The sequence below is a fragment of the Lycium barbarum genome, chromosome 8 (genome assembly GCF_019175385.1).
Source record: "Lycium barbarum isolate Lr01 chromosome 8, ASM1917538v2, whole genome shotgun sequence".
Taxonomy (NCBI): domain Eukaryota; kingdom Viridiplantae; phylum Streptophyta; class Magnoliopsida; order Solanales; family Solanaceae; genus Lycium; species Lycium barbarum.
The window spans coordinates 130,845,384-130,866,800 of NC_083344.1; the positions used below are offsets into that span (position 1 = coordinate 130,845,384).

The 21,417-nt window shown below is 37.4% G+C and overlaps 1 protein-coding gene across 1 annotated transcript; it reads right to left on the reverse strand.

Annotated features, from left to right (window-relative positions):
- Nucleotides 1-13,654: 13,654 nt before the first annotated feature.
- Nucleotides 13,655-18,784, reverse strand: LOC132607469 (uncharacterized). Its single transcript, XM_060321445.1, has 3 exons — nt 17,366-18,784; nt 14,488-14,553; nt 13,655-13,822 (listed from the first exon to the last, which is right to left on the reverse strand). Exons 1-2 carry the CDS (start codon nt 18,466-18,468, stop codon nt 14,490-14,492), a joined length of 1,167 nt encoding a protein of 388 aa, XP_060177428.1. The 5' UTR covers nt 18,469-18,784; the 3' UTR covers nt 13,655-13,822; nt 14,488-14,489.
- Nucleotides 18,785-21,417: the final 2,633 nt, after the last annotated feature.

The following is a 21,417-nucleotide window of genomic DNA, read 5'->3' on the forward strand; positions in this document are numbered from 1 at the left end:
CATGATAAAAATTTATACATAACGCTGTACAAAACATCGGCTGATGAAGCCGCCCACACAACTGACATTCTATACCCACGCCGCTGTCTGCAAAGTCTCTAGTACCATCCAGAAGACATAACGTACATACTCTGACATCAACAGTGCTCCAGAAGGAATTGGAGCTCACCAATCATGCTGGGACATCTTCCACTCATCTGTGGGTGCCTGCGCGGCATGAAACGCAGCCCCCGAAGGACAGGGGGTCAGTACGGGAGATGTACTGAGTATGTAAAGCCAGAAAAATTATAAACAAAACATAATCAAGACTAAAGAATAGAAATAGGACTGACAGAACCGTAATCAGACTCAGCAATACAGACTGTAACAGACAGGACCTTAGTCGTAAACATAACTGCAGGGGGTATATCAGACAGAGACGTAGATAGAGTCGGAGGTGCAGGAGGCATACCGGACGGAATCAGAATCGGACGTACAGAAATACACCAACGGACTCAGACGTGCCAGACAAACCCGTAGTCGGGGGCCGACATACAGAGTATATCAGACAGATTCGTGAACAGGGCTGATGTGCAGAGGTATACAGACAGAACCAGAACCAGAATCGGGGATGCAGAACGAGCATAATGCCAGAAACGCACCATACGTAGTGATACAGACCATACAGATGCACAGAATACTGTTACAAATCAGGTTCATATGCAGAATAGGACATACGGGGTACCGGAACAGATCATACCCATATGCAGATAACAGATCCCGGCCCTCTTTGAGGGATGCGGTAACAGAGTCAGAATCATATATCAGATATGCATGTAATCAGAACGCCGTAGCGTACATATATCAGAACCCGGCCCTCCAGTGAGGGGCGCGATGACAGAACCCGGCCCTCTAGTACGGGACGCGGTGAACAGACAGATCAAACGCCATCCTGGCCACCACCCCATACATCAAATCATAATATCATAAAACAGAGCCCGGCCCGCCTATGAGGGACGCGGTGAATAATGCAAAGAGGTGCACAATAACAGAACCTGACCCGGGACGCAGTGAGTAGACAGAATAGACAGTGCAGAGCAATGCGCACGATACATATCAGAACCTGGCCCGGGACACAGTGAAAGATACATTGAGCCTAGCACGAACAGAGTAGTGCAGAGACATATGCATATAAATCCAGACTCGACAGACGAATGTGCTTACCCATATCTGAGGCTCAGAAGCAAGTTTCAGATCCATCTTTGCCTGACGTTACAATTATCGTGTCAGAACGCCAGGGCGTATCATCTCGGGTGGTCGAAGCATATCATATCAAATAGACTTTCCGACGCAGAATCCGAAACCGTTTACAGAAGTAAAAGACATTTAACTTACAGAGCTGTCGGAGGAACAGAAGCGATAACCATACCAAATACCATACAGACGTACATACGGAAGGTATCGGAGGTTGTGGGCCCACTTTGCACGAAATCGGGACGTCATACAGAGGTTATGATCTTGAGTCACCAAAGAATCATTTATGAAGGTATGGAAACATTCCGAGACCATATACCAAAGTAGGAGGCATTCGTACTGACGGAACGCTTTCATTTACAGGACTTTTTTGTACTTATTCATTTACTAAACATACAACAACTTAATTATACTATCAGGCATATATATGACATGAATCAGGGTCATAAACAAACTCAGAAGTGAAGGACAGAGTTACCTCAGGTGCACATTATATCATAGCCTATTGGCTCTACGACATGCCATAAAAAGAAGAGGTAAGCCTTGCATACCTGCGCCGCCTTGCTAGCTATACTTGTTCATCCCAACTGGCTTGTCTACATTCAAAAAGACCCATGTGATCATTAGATTCATCGAATTGTGTTTTCCTTAACTTTTCATACAAGTTCACTCATGGGCTACCGAAATTTCGGCAGCATTTCCCCTGTACATACGGCACCCCCGAGATTCTCACTCGGTTATCTTTTAACCACAACAATCCGGGAATTCTACCCGGTCAAACTATCATCAACGATGCCAATAATCATGTTACCAACGTTAAGGATCAATTCCAAATACATTCTAGCATTTGCAAGTCTTTTCCACACAACTCATCAACATCCTATTTATTCAAATAGGCTACATATTTTCAAGCTAATTCAAAGACCACATATTCAAATATTACTCCGAGGCCACTTAAACACAACTCAACAATATTCTAACCAATCCACATAATATTCAAAATAACCCATCCAACACCCTATTGAACCCGAAACCAACAATTCCCATAGAGGCACAACATTACGTTTCTTCCTTTCAAATTCATAAACTATATCAACAATTTCATACGTTAACCACATTATTTTTATCAAACAAAGAATTCTACATAAATCACTTTAACTCTCGAAAACAGCCCACGCGGTTTCTAACTTCAACTTGGATTATTAACCTTCATTTTATGTCATAGTATTCATATCGACGACAACCAAGATACAAGATAACATTAATTCATTTCATGCACACCAAGCAGACCCTATTCGGCCACTCCACCACATACAACATTCCATAAGTTTCATTCATTTTGTCTATGCATTACAACAACACAAAAACATGCTAAATACCATGAGTTCACTACCCCTTCAACACAACACACCACACGGCCAACTACACATCCACACGGTTACAACACCAACATGCACGGCTACAACACCACATCAATATTTCCATGAATTTCATTAATTTCAACGCATTACAATAACAACCAAACACAACACAACACACACACATGCACGACCATCTTTACTACTTCACACATAACACTGTATTTTCATAAACTTCTTTCATTTCTACATCTCACAACATATAAAAATCATCCACAACACATAAAAATAAGAATTGAATCTCACCTCTTGCATCAACTTTTCCCACGGCTAGCTTGCCCATTTGCACAAACCAATATTTTTCTTGCTCCAACAACCCTTCCACGTTGACGAGGACCTCCAAATTGGTAGGAATACATGAAGAAATAAATTTTTAGGGGCAAGATTCTTGGCCTTGAAATTTTGGCCTCTTGGCCGAACCCCCCCCCCCCCCCCCCCCCTTAAGTCTCTCCTCTCTTCATCTTTTTTTTTTGCTCTCATTCTTTCTTAATGAATATGAACACCCTTCATATATATATATATATATATATATATATATATATATATATCATCTTGCATGCATGTGAGGGGCACATGCCCCTCTCTAGATTTTTCCTTTCTTTTAGCTTATTTTATTTTCTAGAATTTTCTCTTCTCTTTTTCCTTTCTCTAGAATTTTTTATTCTTTTTAAGGATGACTTATTTTGGTCATCCTTTTTCCTCACATGGCCAATATGGCCCCTTTTATTTATTCAAATTTCTCATTAGGCAAAAATTTCTAAACTCGAGGGTCAAGAGGGAATTAGTGCAAGCATTGACATAATATGCTAGACAAATAAAGACTTCATACCAAACATGGTAATTCAACACAGGGATAAGCTGATGACAGAGAGGGGAACAAGAAAGTAGGAGTAACACTTTTCTTTTCATTTTTTTAGCGTATGAAATGGTGGCAGACTTTTGAACTGTAATTACTACGACAACTATAGAATCTTTCCTTTATGACATTAAATAAACCAAATAGGGGAGAAGAAGATAAGCATAGCTTATACAGAATCGCGAAGTTGAAAGGTTGTGATCATATTAAGTCCAAAAATCATTTCCCTTACTTCATCTTTAAAGAAAAGTAAATTGGGTTTATAGCCATTCCCCTTGCTTTTCCCAGAACAGATTTTAGTACTTGAAACAGTTATTTTATTACTTTTTTTATTTTTCATACTAATAAAAAAAGTAGAAATTATATATATTCCTCATGTATCCTAACAAACAATGACCCCAAGAATTGTACTAACCAACACATAAACTCTCTCTATAACGGTTAATTCGAATTAAATCACAACAAAATTAAACAGCTAACTCAATAATACTTTAAGTTAAGGTAAGCCATTATTAATCCTTAAATTAATCCCTTATGTGTAGAACATGGAAAACTGAAAAATGACTATTTGCGCAGCTATACTTAAGCATTGAATATTTTGAACTTAAACACCTAATTTATAACTGCATTCTCACAGCCATATTTACCCAATCATATCAGAACCGAAGCTAAATCATTTTAAAAGTTAGCCACCAAACCAGCACACATAAGCTTCATCATACAACAAGCAGTTTCGATATCTCACACTAATCAAACAACAACACATTAATAAAGCAACAGCGCAAACGAGTACTGAGCACACTAATCATCCTTCGAAAAACATAAATTAGCCTTAAAACTAAGGGAAAAGGAACTAAGGATTACATATTAAAGCAGGAACCGAACTAAAACATAGCTAATCTCAAGAAGTCGAAAATAAACAGAACTGAAAGAAAATAACACTAAAATGAGGAAGAAGATTACTTTTTTCGGGTGCAGCGAAATGGGACCTTGAATCTCTGATCTACCCTCGAAAACTCTACAATCTCCGAATTCGCGTACGCTCAGATTTGCAATGATAACAGAGGGAAAACGAGAACAAAACAATGACTTGGAATTCGGACTCGATATTCAAAAGTATTGAGACTAAAAGAAAACTATTATTTTCTAGAGGTTGAGACGGCTAAAGCTTATGTTTTTATAGGGGATTTTGTCGTTTTTTTCCCGTCCCTTAAGGATTAAACTCACAACTATTTATAGGTTTTTTAGCTTTTGCGCTGAAGAAAGAGAAAGGGAGCGGGGGAAGTGCGGTGTTTGAAAAAGGAAGAGGAGCGAGGGGCAAACGACGGTGGTGGGGACGAAGAAATGGTGGAGAGGCGCGAATCAGAGAGAAAAGGGGGAAGGGGGAGGCGCCGTGTGGAGGAAAAAATATGAAGGAAAGGGAAAGAGGATTACAGCAACTAAAAAAATAAGTAGATTGGGCCGGGTCGGGTGAAAATTAAAACGGGTATGGGCTGCTGATGTTGAATGAATAGTGGGCTGAAAAATGTAGGTTGGGTATTAAAATGTAGGCTGAGTAGTGAATTAAAGTGTGGACTGGTTTCACGAATTAGGCTTTAGCCCAAATATTTTAGGATTTAATTATGGACTGAATTAACACGGACTAAATATTACTTAATATAAAATATGTAATTATTAGTGCTCGGATAATAAAATTATATGACATTGTAATAGTCGTGCAAAATATTTTTTAAAGTTCAACAGTAAATGAAAGATATTATTTCACGGTGCGAAAACAAATGCGATGCGTGCGCATATGGTGGTAAAAATGCTGAAATGATAAAAAAAATGTGAATTATAATAAAGCTGGTAATAATAATAATAATAATAATAATAATAATAATAATAATAATAATAATAATGGTAGTAGAAACGGTAATAAAAGATAATGACAGGATAATGCAATGCCGGTATTAATAAGAAGCTAATAATTATAGTAAAATATAAATACATTTTTTAATTTGCCAAAAATATTAGAAGCGTAAATAGTTATTTCGGAGGAGAGGCGGGACAAAATTGGGTGTCAACAATTACATATCAATTTTTTCTTTTTTAATGATGACAAACCCATAATTGATATTCCCCCTGAGAACCAGATTCCCACTTGTTCCCCCTATTGATATTCCCCCTGAGAACCAGATTCCCACATGTTCCCCCTTAGATCAGACCTATCTTTCAATCACAACAATATGTTAACAATAACTGCATCACCAGCATATATAAATTAGCCCCTTGAACCCTTTGAACTTCCCCCTTTTGGCATCATTGAAAAGAGTAATAATAGTGGTACAAGCGAAAAGAAGTTCAGTAGCATTAACTCATGGCCACTTGGGCAACACAACACAAGCAATAACCGTAACAAGCAAGTTTAATATCAATGCACAAAACAGAGAAAATGCCCAAAGTTGATAACAACAAAAGAACTCAGTAGTATCAACAGTACACGTTGCGATACTCAAATAACTAAAAAACACCAACGTCTTTAAGAGATAAGATTCAAAAGGACAGAAATTCAAAGGGATTTGGAAGGGCTTAAGGACTTGTGGACAAAGGAGATGTGGGGCTAGGCAAGGAGGAGCTCAAGGAGAGAAATCTTTAAGGACTCTCTCATTTGCAATCCTCTGGTCCTGGACCAGTGTCACGACCCAACCCGTTGTGATGGCATCCACACTAACCCCCCTAGTGAGAGAATCATCCCCTTAACTAATTTCTCAGCCATTTAAACTCTTATAAATCAAAATTATGAATAAAATAATAAAATTGTCTAGTCATTCCATAATAAAATGAAAGTGCGAAATTCTAACTATTACAATCCCAAAATCCGAAAGTCATCATACAAGGACACTAAAGTATAATCTATCTAAGAATAAAAAAAAATGTCTCTGAAACATCATAAGTGTCTAGAACGAAATAGACATCAATAGGAAAGATCTTTAGGCGGCATGACAGGGATTAAAGCTCACCCTCGGATCTGAACAGGATATGACCTCAGGCTAAATGTGAGGCCTGGATGAAGTCTCTGACACAATATGCACTCAAAAAGGGTGCAACAAGGTAGTATCAGTACAAACACTATGTACCGCTAGATATCATAGGCCTACTAAGATTAGTATCATGCGTACGTTCATAAAATTAACATAATAGGCAAATAGGCACAACAACACACAACCAAATAATATCATTAAACAGTCACCACCCAAAATCACCAGAATAAGATAAAGTCCAATGTAATGCAATGTTATCAATGATAGTATCTCAACTGTACACACATGCTAAAAGTTATTTTCGCTCATTAGTCATGACCTGTAGGGGACCCATGGTGTCTATGTACCACTCGCTCCGAAACTGTCCTCGGATCACGAGCCCATAACTAGGTCACGTCCTCATCCCCTGTCAAATTTGCTTTTATATATATTTCTGTATCCGATCACGAAATGAACCTCAACGTATTTCTAGTTCAACAGTCAATATGGAACACGACCAGCCAATAATATCAATGTTAAAAAATACAAGGCACCATGCCACAAGTCATAACAAGACTCAGATAAATCAACTCAACAAGAACAAGAATATGCAGTCATCTCAATCAACAAGAAGAGTATCTATTGAATCCATCCTTCTCATGTCTGAAGACCTAATATGTTGTCTCCAATCAATTCTATTACATATAAAATCAACTAATCAAAGTCTAACTCAAGAAAATCATAACCTACCTCAGATGCAGAACTGGAGAATGTAACCTATTCTGCTAGAGCTTTTCCCTTCCGTAATACTTCGGAATGCTTTAAGACAAGCAATATCATGCTAAATAATAAATAAACCATCTAATCAAAATAAGCATCAACATTATGGAAGAAGATAATCCCTCCTGTAATAAGTTGCCTCTCAAGAATAATAAAAGAAGAAGTCTTGATTCTTGTGTTCACCTAGAAAAGTGTAAGGAATAATCTTGAGCAGGAACCCCGCACTTTCATAAAATTCGCTTAACAATATCGTTTAGAAAGATAAAACTAGCTCCAATAGTAATTCGTCAATACGTAAAAGAAGGGTGACCGTATAGGACTTATAGATATTAATAACCCAGCGAGTCTAGATTATTATGCATGATTAATGTTGACTCTTGTTCTCAGGTTTGTGAAATTTCTAAAGTTCTCTGTCAAGGCTTTCGATTCGGGAACGCATAGAAGAAGACTCCATGCACATTCATGGCAGCTGCTCTACATCAAGGTAGGTTATGGATTACTTGAGTTAGACTTTGATTAGTGAGTTGTATATACGTGTAGAATTGACAGGAGAAAGCATGATTAGGTCTTCAAACATGGAGTTTTGTTGGATATTGTTTAGATTACTACAGATGTAGATTCATGTGTGCATGCCATTAGGTGAGTACCTAAACCTAGGTGTGTAAGTGTTATATCTGTAGGGAATGAAGGAGTGTATCAGTAGTTTTGGCATTGCTTTAAGTTTCGAATATGACTCGGTTACCTTCAATGTTTATTAGTTTAGAGGCTTGATATGTCATGGGTGTGGGTGACTTGTAACTTGAGTTCATATGTCTCCATACGAATATTCATGTTGTGATCTTGATGAATTCATGCTCTTATTGTGACAAGTTGATTTATATAAGCTTGGTATGGGTTATAGCATTGTGACTCTCATAGCATATTCATTTATTATTGTTGCATTCATTCACTCATAGGTGATGGAAACGATTCGAAAAAGATTGATGAGAGACTTATGGTAACTAAGAAAGAAAAAGTGGCACCTGTGAGAAATATACGATATGTATCCGTGATCCGAGGTCTGTTCCGGTGTGGAAGGTAAAAGGGCTCGTGATCTGAAGTCAGATTCCGGAGCGAGTAGTACAAAGACACCATGAGTCCTCTGCAAGTCATGATTGAATGGGTAAATAATATCATTTGGCATGTGTGTACAGGATATGATACTAACCTTGCATAGTATTTATTACATCACATTGAATTCGCCTTTATTGATTCGATACTGGTTTTTCGCTATTGATGATATTCTATGAGTACGTGTTATTGCCTACTTGTACGGTTGATTAAATCTTGGGAAAGGGTGTTAATACTTATCCTGGCTATACTGCATCAGGCTAATTCAATCTTAATAAGTTGTAGTTGATCCCCGTTATTATCAAGTTGGGGTGGTATGTAATAATTCAAGGTTATATAAACTAAGTGAGATAGTTAATGCTTGGGGGAAGTCCACACAGTGCGGGCGAGGTATCAGTTGGTTTTTGCGTGTTACTCTTTCTTCTGTAGTTAGTCACGCATTTAATGTCGTGTGTCTATTATGGGTTATTGAGCTCCTGTGTCTAGGTGGCAAATCTCGAGTGTGCCAGGTCATGGAGAAGGAAGGTAAGGTTTGGTAGTTTTATTGAGATAGGGCGATGCTCGGTCTTTAAAATTTTCATAGGTTAGTTGGTCTAGAAGTCCGCCTAGTGTGGGCGATTGTGGTATGCTAATCATGAAATTCGGTTGTTGAGTGGACATAATAATGCTTAAGGGATAGGGGATGTTTTTCGGTTGAAACTGTCACTTATGGTTAGGATATATAAAGGTGTATGATTGTACGTATCTGTTTATCTTTCTATTTTATATTGTATTACGTAAACTAATCTTAGTCGGCCTATGATGCTTACCAGTACGTGCGGTGTGCTGATACTACTCTTGCTACATCCTTTTTGCGGTGTAGATGTGCTTTAGGTTATACTTGAAAGTTTCTTTAGTCGGAGCAGCAGACATCTCCCTACGATTTATGTGCATCTTATTCCAAGGCAGAAGTTGGGTCATTTTTTATTTAAGTCTGTTTCCCTGTATTGTGAAAGCTCTTGTACATGTCTAGACTAGGTCCCGGAACTTATAAATGTTACATTTTAAAAGAGTGTTAATTGTGTTTATTACAGACTATATATGATTATCAGTTATTGAATCATGAAAAGAGTTTTAATAACGGGTTAATGGGAATACGGGTTCGCCTACTAGGTGAGGAAAATGTAGGTGCCCGCACGATCCGTAATTTGAGTTGTGGCCAAGGCCCTAAATACACAAACCAGACATTCACACATAGATACAAACACGCCACGGACTTACCCATGGCCTCGAAATTCTCAACGAAGGTCTAATTTACCAAGTCAATCCCCAACGGAAATAAAACAAGTTTTCAACCAAGTGCACATAAAAAAACGTAATGCCTTCACTTTAGAATTCTAACTCTTCAAGTTCTCACTAAACTCACTCCTAGACTCGAAAATGAACTGGAAGGGGTAAAATGGTCGACACATACCTAACTACCTAGCAGGTCGTTACATCAGATACCAATTAAACAACCGTTCATCCTCGAATGGACAAAGGGAGGAAAAAAGATGAAAGGTAACTGACTGGGTGAAAAGCTAGGGATACTTATTACACATATCGGACTGGATCTCCCAAGTAGCCTCCACAATGGGACGATTCTTCCATTGAACCTTTTTGAAGCTGTTTGTTCCTTTCAAGCGCAGTAGTAAGATTCATCTTGGTTTTGTTAAGTTCCTTTTCAATCTCAATATGAATCTTACTAGCCTCTTCCTTTTCTCTAGAAGGTGTGTTCATCTATTTTTTTTCATTTGGTTATTTAGCAAAGAATTTTCTCTAGTTACTTCATCAACTTGTTCCTTCAGATCTATGATGGAAACTACCATGTCATCCTTCTCTTTTTCTAATTCACCAATTTCTTCAGTTAGAACTCCATTTTCTTTAAGGAGGCCATGATGTGTATCGATTAACATATTTTTTAATGCCATCAATTTCTTTTAAGAGTAACTTTTCAAGTTTTTCTGAACATCAAGAAAACTTACCTCATCGTGTTCATTGTCATCATCGGCATCATTAGATTTTTCCATGAGTTCAAAGATTGATTCATACTTTGAAAGTCCATCGTCAACAGCTATCACATACGCCTCTCCTTGATTATATTCATCTTAAAACTCAGTTGAGGAATCTCTCCACGCAACCAGAGCCTGTTTCACAAAGTTGTCAGTTGCTTCTCTTCTTTTGAATTTTTCTGTCAGGGACTTAGTTCCTCTTTGCTGCTTTGCCCAAGTTGTTCTTGTAATAGTCCCTCTGTGGAAGACAAAGCCTCAGTGGTAGCGGGTTCGAACCTGGGCGAAGGCATGCTGCGGGCATGTGCTACCCAGGGCATGCTGCGGGCATGAGGTGTAAGACCGTTCGAATTGGCAGGCACTGCTGAGTTGACAATACCTTTGCGGAGGGGAGATCCTCACATTTTCCCAAGTTGTTCTTGTAATAGTACTGCTTGTGGAGAGGACATTCCTTGATAAAATGCCCAAGTTTCCCACACTTGTGACAACAGTCATATCCCTTGGGGTTTTTGCTGGAGCTTCTTTTCTTTTGGAACCCACAAATCTCCGGACCATCTTTTGAAATCTTCGAGTGAGATGCCATATCCAACTTATTATCACTTGAGCCACTTTTAGCAGCAGCCTTGAGGACCAGGTTCTTATCTTTCTTTGTCTCCCTTATTTCCAGATCTAGTTATCTTTTCAGCTCATAGGTTTTGAGGTTTCCAACGAGCTCATCAATGGTCAGTGTTTGCAAGTCCTTGGCTTAAGCAATAGCATTCACTTTGCTTTTCCAAAAATTAGGCAAAACACTAAGTAACTTACGATCAATTTTCACTTGGAACATGATGTTTTATATGTGGAGGGAGAGAGAGAGAGAGAGAGAGAGAGAGAGAGAGAAAGTGACAAACCATAAGCCTTGGACCATTGGTTAAGCTGCAGCAACTCTGCTACTGTATTGCTGCACTGCTACAGTGTTACAGTGCCAGCAGCTTTACAACTGTAGAGTTGACCCTCCGACGGTTAGGGAACCTGATCCCATCTAGTCCCTGAAACATGTCTAGTTACTCCCCTGCTGTAGCAACTTTGCTGCTGCACTGCTACAGTGTCAGTAGCTTTACAGCTGTAGAGTTGACCTGCGTATTCGCCTCTAGCCTGATCCCTTCTGCTTCCTTGAAAAACATATCTGGTTCCTCGTACGTGTTTGTCAACTCATCAAAGCATAACATAGCAGAACTCATCAAATACGTTACGCCCATAAATAGTATTCACTTGAGGTCTTGAAATTATGTTATTCTACATTGGTGAACTTTTTGCTTGTTTCGTAACTTCTGCTTACTTAATCTCTTCACTGTTATCATTCTTCAAACTTTCTTTGCATTGTCATTATCTTTTTATAAAAATGCATATTTCTTCTACATCATATAAGCAAAGATGCTCAAGTTTATAGCTCTAAATTATATTGTATACTAAGGAATTCAAATACTTGGAAAGAGCATTAATTTTTTGATGGATTGATGTTTATCTCATTATTATTTTTCCTTTGTCCTACTAACTGTCCGGGTAACAGAAAATTTACAGTACTGCTAAACAACTATTTTATAATATTAATGATTCTGATGTATCTCTCAGTTGTTCAATGCCCAAAAACCAGAAACTACTGCGAGAAATATCCTTAATTCATTCCACCGCATATAAATTAATAAACATTTTTTCTTACATATCAACAGTTGTTTTGCAGGAAAATGAAGTCCCTACTATCATTTCTGACTTGAATGCTCAACTCGCTCGTAAGTTCTATAATTTTGTCATTGTTGATTGGTTCAGATCATATTTAGGTGAGGAAATGATTTTTCTCTATGATTATTTTCATGTAGAGTGGATGGAAGCTGGAAAGCTACAAAGGGTGGTTCTTATGATCATGAGTTAGGCCTCTGCTGAGGTATTAGGGCGGTGGAATTTCAGTATCGAAACTGATAGCGAGATTGGGGTAAGCTAATTATCATTTTTTTCTGATTTTTGGTAAATGTTGTGGATTGAAAGAAGTGTATGTTGGAGATTTTACGACAGTAGAAAATAGAGAGAATTTCTAATTTCATTTATGAGCTTAAATGAGTGAAGAGCCATATATTCGACCCCAACTTGCTTGGCATCATGTCGTAATAGTTGTTAGAAAAAGTGTATGTCGGATTGTTCGTTAATTCGCGTAACTTTTATTTGGTTTTCAGTGTTTCAAGAGACAAAAGTGATAAAGAAATAATGAGGAAATTCAAGCAATTATAAGACAAATAGCATCCAGCATCACTTATTAGCCTTGCCCTGTGGAACCATGTAAGTATCCTTTATGCTTAAAAGCACCTCTGTAGTCACGGAACAAAGTAATCAAATTTACACCTTCAACTTACCCTTCCTTGCATCTCTTTCAAGAATAATATCTACAGTTTCGCAGGTTTGAGCAATGCTTGTTTGATCGGATAAACCTTTCTTTAACTGGGTTGTCGACCGCTCATCGACCTGTTGTCCTTGGATCGTCTTAACCACTCTTAGCTGCTTTAGTTTCTAGAGTGTTGATCTGTTCGTGGGCGTCTATATGTGTTTTCTGTTTCTCCCTTTTCCTCTTTTCCCCTTCACCCTTCGACACCAATTTCTTGCTTCTTTTCATTTTTCTTAAGTTGTTAAACCAGGGGGATTGCTTTCGTTATAAGGGATTGTTCAAGACATTAGCATGGAGTAAGAGGCGGAGAGAAGCTTGTTTTATAGCTAAGTAGTGAACAAATAGATTTACAGACATGCAGTGCGGCAGAGTTACCACTGCATTTATCACTGTTATGTTGCACAAGCAAGTCTTTACCAATAAAGATTTTCAATAAGTGCCTTCGCAGCAAAACTCTCTGTTAAGTGTCTTAGCTAAGTTTCAATTGTCCAGGTAATTGTGTTGATTCAAATAGGTCAGGTATTGTGCATTTTGAGACAAATCTCTCTTTTAACAATATGCATAACTTCTGATTCACCCCCCACTCGTCCTGCCCCATTGCCGTCCCTACCGTAAGATTAAGGCATTGAAAACAAACTTTTAGATGGTTAAGAAATTGTCTTTCCCCTCACCAAGGAAAAATGGAATATATTCTCTACTAACTTACAATACCAGAAAATATAAAAATTCCTTAACCTTTCCTCAATGAAAACAGTTTCTATATAAAACATTTTATGGTTTCCTTCAAACCACACACACCAAGGAGGCAAACCATAGAAGAAAAAGAGCAAACTCAAAATTTTATAAGTTATGCAAAGGTCACACACAAACTGATACATTATAGCATCGTAAAGCTAAAGCACAAAACTAACATACTGAAAAAACTAACTGCATCCATCAACTTGAAGAGCCAACACCAACTCAACCCTTTGAACGTGTTATGCCTGCAATGCAAAAAGAGTGGTTTCAGATATATATCTCCATAATTAGAACTTCTGCATCCGAAATATCAAATAATTGCAGCAACCATACCAAACAGAGAAAAAAACTTTGCGGACCACAGAAATGCACATTTCTTGCCTTAATAGGAGTCATCCACAAATCCATTATAACATTACCAAAATCTTCAACTGCTTCTAGTAATCCAAAGCAGGTATAACACAGGAAAAAGGACTAAATAATATAAAAGGATATTCCCCCTCTTATACACGCATATGCATGAGTGCACAACTTTCATAATGATAGTCATCAAACAACTAAAAATAGAAGTTTTTTTTTTCTTTTCTAAATTTGGACAGTTAAGCTCCTACAGAATTATATTCCCCCTCTTATACACGCATATGCATGAGTGCACAACTTTCATAATGATAGTCATCAAACAACTAAAAATAGAAGTTTTTTTTCTTTTCTAAATTTGGACAGTTAAGCTCCTACAGAAGTACCACAAATTCAAAGCTTTTGAGTTGCATCAATTTCAAAGCTCCTGACAGGCAGAAAAATCCCCAATCTCACCAAAAGAAAAGCCATTATCTCTTTTTGGGTTTTTTTCTGAACCAAGAATTCTTCAAACTGAACAATGCAAAAATATGAAAATCCAACAAATCCTCACCATTAGCTCTCCGCTGCAGATCTGACCCCTCCTCCCATGGTACCTGATCCAGTATTCTTCAACCTTCTGCGTTCATGTCAAGAAAACCATTAGCATAAACGAAGCAAACTAAATGATGCAGGGAAGAAAGGCGGAAGAAAATGCCAATCATAATTAGTTACTTTTTTATCGTTTCTATACATAATCGATACCACCTTACTTGATTAGAAAAGGTTGTCGGAATTATTTTTAGAATTGGATTTTGGATTGGAATGATGAAGCTGCAACTAAAACTATTAAAGGGATGTCTAACTCGTTTCGCCGTTGAGCGGGTGATGGGAAATCATCAATTTTATTGCTCAAATTGGTACGAGAGGTAATCAACAAAGTTCAAGGATGTAAAGCTACATACTACTGGAAAGGGATGGGCTTTCTCCTTTCTGAACCTGATCAATGTCAAGTATGGTTTGACTAGACATTGGTCCACCAAAACACACCCTCCAATTGGGTTCATGGAAGAACATATCATCTCTGTGGGACCCTTTTTAAGGAACGTGCCACTTTACGGGAAATGAGTGGAAGAAAGATTAGGTTTTGGCAAGGCTCTTGGTCAGGCCATACCGCTTTGAAATTCGATTTTCCATCCCTCTACAATTTCACCTCTCCCTGATGGACCATTGCAGAGCTCGGTCAAAATCTAGTTTGATGGATCCCTTCCGGGAGGAAATTTAATAACATGGAAATTGTTGGTTATACGATGATTCCGGTGTTATCAAAGGCGCGCTTAAAGCGAGCTTAAGCCCTAAAGCGAGGCGCAAAACATGTTGAGCGCTTCGCCTCGCTTTATGGGCGCTTCAGTGTCCTCCACATCAAGGCATACTTTTCCTTGCCAATAGGCATAATCCCGAAGATGCGACAGTGGACAACATATATTTCACTTTATCGTAATTTTGTTGAACTTCTTTGTCCAAATATTTATTATTCATGCTTGTGATTATTAATCTTGGACTAGACATACATATTTGTATTTTTCTCCATTTGCGCTTTTTTTTCAATAAAGCTCACGTTTTATTTGCACGTAAAGCCCCAAAGGACCTTTGGGCTTTTTTGCGCTTTTTGTTTTTGATAACACTGGCTGCATTTCAACTGTCAGATTCTCAGTTCTTATCAATCGCTCTCCTGAAGGGTTTTTCCCCAGCACATAGAGGGTTGAGACAGGGGGATCCTTTGTCTCCTTTTTTGTTTATATTGGTCATGGTGGGCTTGAATAAAATGATCAAAGTGGTAAGAACAAATGACTGGATCAAAGGTTTTGAGGTAGCCACAAGTGCGAATGCAAATGCCAACATGGAAATCACTCATCTACAGTATACAAACGACGCCCTAATATTTTGTGATGCTGATGAAGAGCAACTGAAGATTTTGAGAGTAATTCTAGTACTGTTTGAAGGGACTTCTGGATTACACATTAATTGGAGAAAAGAGTCACATATATCCAGTTAATGGTGTGAATAATATGGAGGAATTGACCAGGATTCTAGGTGGAGAACTGGGGGAACTGCCAATTACTTACTTGGGTATGCCTCTAGAAGCCAAATCAAAGTCCTTGAATATCTGGAACTCTGTGATTGGAAAAAATGTGAGAAGAAGCTATCCAGGTGGAAGTCACAATACATATCTCTAGGGGGCAGAGTCACACTTATAAATTCAGTTCTGGATGCACTCCCTACTCTATGATGTCTGTTTTTCCCATTCCTGCTGGAGTGATTGAAAGACTAGACAAGATCAGGAGGGGAGGGACTTTCTCCGGAAGGGACATCAAGATAAAAAAAAAGTTTCCCATTTAGTAAAGATGGATCATGTTCTATTGGGGAAGAAGCAAGGAGGACTAGGTATTAGGAATTTAAAGCTACAAACCAAAGCTTTAAACTTAAATGGTTATGGAGGTACTCACATACACCTCAACCATACTGGGGAAGAATGATCAAAGCAAAAAATGGGGAAGAAAACAAGTGGATAACCAAGAAAGTGCACACTCCTTATGGTGTCAGTCTGCGGAGATCCATCAGAGCTCTTTGGCCTTTCTTGTGGAGCCATTCCACCAATAAGGTGTATAATGGTCACAAGACTTCTTTTTGGGAGGACAAAATAAGAGCCTCAGACAGAGATAGATAGAGGACTGTCTATCCTCCACGATTGCATTTGGTGGACAATATGGATAGAGAGAAATTCAAGGTGCTTTGAAGACAGTAGTAGTGATATGCAAAGATCAAGCTGAATTGCATCAAACTTTTTTTGTTTTTGGTGCAAACAGATTTACCTAGATATGGTTTCAATGCAACCTATGCACTGATTAAGTCAATACACACCAATGTTACATTTAAAAAAAAAAACACTGGATGATTCCTCTGTGATCTCCAACCCTTTAATCCTAACCCAGATCACTTAAAATTGAACTTGCATCCCAAAACAGTTTTCTTTGTAAAGAAGAGGAGGAAGTTGCGGTTGATACTTTGATTCAAGGCGAGTGACAAACGGAGCTGAAGGCATATAAAGTAAGCCCTGCAATTGCTTCGCGTGGGCCTTATGTGTAGCAATGTTATCTTTGTACTTTTTTCGTTTGAATATTATGTAACAGTGTTAAATTTCAAAACTTATTACTAGGAGCAAAGATCTACAAAAAATAAAAAAATAAAAGCAAGCACCTCTATGGTCTGCAGGAAACCATGGTTTGGCGTTCCTTTAGGTATACTATTTTGGTTGTAACTCTGTCTTAAATTGCCATCCCAGTAAATAAAGAAATCTCAAATGAGATCTCCTCTCAATTCCTAATAAACAGTGAATAGAACCAAACAGATTTGGGCTTAACTAAAAAGGGAAAGTAAAGGGTAGAACTCACATTGCCTTCCCCTGATAGGGATAGAAAGAGGTATCATGAGGGTGAAAATACTGAATGTGCTCCACGTCCACCTTCACATCTAAAGAGGAATCATTTTTGCGGACGGAGAGGGGGGCCATTGTAAATACTCCACGTTCACGAAAAATAAGCACCAATAATTTTCCATTTGGGAGGCCAACCAAAAGGGGGAAATCAGGATCTGTACGGACAGTCTTGGGTTTGAGTTGGGGATATTTATCTCCAAGGCATTCAGATAGGAGCCATCTCCGTTGATGCACATCATATCCGTACAGCCTTAGTTCATAGGTGAAGTAATAGAATGTACTGTCGTGGAACACTGCATGTGAAGAACCGGCAGCAAGGCTCAATGGTATAAAGGATCCGTGGATACCTGGGGGAAGACTATCTCGCTCACCCCTCAAAGCAAAGTGATGATCGGGATATCCTTCTTTCACTATTTCACCAGTAGATGCATCCAGAATGAGCATAGAACCCTGAACCAAGGAATAAAACACAATTTGAGTTTTCCCTTCCACAACAGTGGTATTAGCGTCCCACGGTTGATAATGCTCAAAATGTGCTATGTCTGAACTCAGGTACTCAGAAGTTTGGTTGTCGAGGTCGTAAATTTCGCCACACTTTCTCCACTTGGAATCATAAACATCATCGACCACCATCTCATCGTTAATTCCCTTGATTCTGCCGTCAGTGGAATTGCCGGCGACAACAGCTAGCTTTCTACCAACGGCAGCGAGGAAGGACGATGCACGGGGAGTTTTCAAGGAAAATACTTTTTCCCAAGAGGTAGGATCTGGATGATGAATGTTATGCTTAATCACATCCTTATTAACGATTCTTTTCGTATCATCGCCACGGAACCATCCCCCAGCCACGTAGATGTCGTCTTCAATAACGGCCCAGCCTCCACTAGATCCGAAATCAACCACAGGGAGCACCGCAGCGGGAGGAATTGTTTCTCTCTTTTCACTTTCCGCTCTCCATCGTCTTTTCTTTTTCCCTTCAGACTTTGTGGTCTCAACAAGATCGACACGATACCACGCAGACCCCCTCGCTTCATAACCACGGAAATACACCACAATCATTGCGAATCTAGTCTTCGTCTAGGGTTGTAAAGTCGGTTTGGGGCTTTCTTTTCTCTCTAGCTAACTAGATAAAGATGTATCAAGTTTCGGGTTAGGTTTTCTTTTGTTTTTTTAATTGTAAAGGAAATCGAACCAAGGGGTTGCTTGTGAATTGGGTTAGGTTAGTAAACGGGTCATCCGCCCAAATATATTTGGGTCCAAAAAGTGTTGGGTCGTATATGGGGTTAAATTGCGGGTTGTAAACTAACCCGCCCAAATCGATAATGCAGTGGTAGTTGTTCCCTTTGATCTACCACTAGTTCCCCACATGAACTTCACATAAAACAAAGTGAGAGCTCAAATTGTGGAGAGCTGCTTCCGAATAACATATATTTACTTATAAAAATCAAATAAAATTTATATTTATATTTATTTATTTATTCTCTTATATATTATATTTCTTCTATGCTATTTAGAAGCACCAGTTGGGTGCCTTTTCGTCGTCTATTGGGACGACCAAGGGTAAAAGAGTCGATTTGCAAACATATCAGCATAAGACAGTTGTACATTGTGCAGTAAGAGCATCGGGTTCACTAAAAAACCAGGCAACTTTAATTTAACTTCAGGCATACCCCTCACTTTTCAATAACTCCAGTACAACAACGTCACTATCAAATTTCGGAGTTTTGCTTCATTCAATGCCACGTGCGTGAAATGTGTACATTTTAAAACATGTGGGTCCTACTTTATTCTTTGCCTTGGGAAGATTATCAGAAAAGATGTAAAATTAGCATTTATGCCCAATTCAATTTCTTTTTTTCTTTCATAAATATGACATCAAATTAATACTTCTGTTTTTGCTACATCCAATTAAAGTTAAACAACGAGTATTCACTAAAAATTTAAAGATAGCAGTTTTTTTATTTAAACGGAAAATATATTTGAACTTTGTGTCATTTAAACCTTTAAGATTTGATCTAAATATATGAATTAATATAAGTCTGATTTATTTCTAAAATTTACTGAATCAAAGATTGATAAAAAGAATAAATATATTTTGAGTCCAATTTACATAAACTAACAATATAATATAAGTTATGAAAATTGATTTACAAAAAGAATGAATACAATCTAGATTTATTTCTATCGTTTACTGAATCAAAGATTGATAAAAAGAATAAATATGTTTTGAGTCCAATTTACATAAACTAACAATATAATTTTTATTATACTTCTAAATTGATTAAATTCAATCAATGATGCAAAATTATTTACGTTAGAAATATTTAAGAAATTTCATGTAAATGAGAATTTTGAGTCTTCACTAGCTTTAAGTTCATGACCAAAGATAAAGTTTTGGATATAGAGAACTAACTATTTTTTTGGCTGTGTTTTGATTCAAACCTACACGTATTGGCAGTTGGAGAAATAGACGACTTTAAGCATATTATGATAGAAAAATATCTTAAAGAATAACAAAGGCATAACTTTAGTTTGAGAAGTTAAGTAACCAATTAATGTTAATCAGATCTTTTTTTTGGAATAGCAGAAAAAAAATCCTATCTTTTATTTTTTACTCGTTGGGCGAAGATATTATTTGATTTTTATTAATCTAATATATAACTATAAATAGTAAACAAAAAAAAAAACTTAGTAAAAGAATTTAAAATTGAATCATGATATGAAAGTTTAAAGAAACTACGCTTGAGTTGAAAATGTATTTAGTATTTTCATTACGTTGGCATAAATGATACACGTAATTAAGTGGCGAAGTCATGAATTTCTTCAATGGTGTACACGGACACTCACACACACACAATATCACTTTCTATGTATTTTTCGATGAAGCGTGTTAAATTGACGATTGTTCACTATATGTGGCTACACCACTGAATATGTATCATTTTCCCACAAAAAAAATAATAAAAATCTATCAGTCAAGACAAATTACATGCTTAGCTTCATTCGGTAATGAGATGCATTCTTAGTTATAAATTGACTTGTGAACAAGAAATTGGGAGGAATGGCTTAGGGGCACGCATAAATGCTCACCTCCCTGAATTTATGTAGTTACACGGTGATAAGGAGCAAACTGAATGTTAGGGTTTTAGTGTCTTATAACTTAAAAACACTCATTGCAAGTTATATAATGAAATGTAATTAGCCATATTGGGCCCCATATATATTAAACAACAACTAATATTTTAAAAATTGTGAGGCCCATATTAAATACCAACCAGTATTTTTTTTTTTAAAAGAAGAAAATCGGTGGAACCCACCCAATTTTGTCCCGCTTCTCCTCCGAAATACTTATTTACGCTTCTAATATTTTAGCAACTAAAAAAATGAAAAATAAAATAAAATAAAAATTTAATTTTATTTTACTATAATTATTAGCTTCTTATAAATATCGATGTTTCATTATTCTATTACAGTTACTAGCTGTTATTATTATTATTATTATTATTATTATTATTATTATTGTTGTTGTTTTTGTTGTTGTTGTCGTCGTTGTTGTTGTTATTTTGTTACCAGTATTATTATAATTCACATTTTTATCAGCTTACGCACACGCATCGCATAATTAAATAATAGTATTTACTTACTGTGAAATTTCAAATATATTATCGCACGGCTATTACGGCGTCATTTTATTTTCATATGAGTTGTAATAAATACATACTTTTATATTAGGGGATATTTTAGCAGACTTAGTATATAGTTAATTAAAACGGGTCTTTTATTTAAATTTAGAAGCCGAACTATTTATTTCACTCAGCCCATATTTTTAATTCATCAGCCCAAATTCGAGCCCAATCAATTATTTTCAGACCAACCATATTAATTCGGTCCATTTACAATCAGCCCATTCTTTTAATTCACTAGCCCAAATCAATTTACCCATTTTTAATACCCAGCCCACACATCTGACCCGACCCGGGTCAATAAACAAAGATGAACGACTAGTGT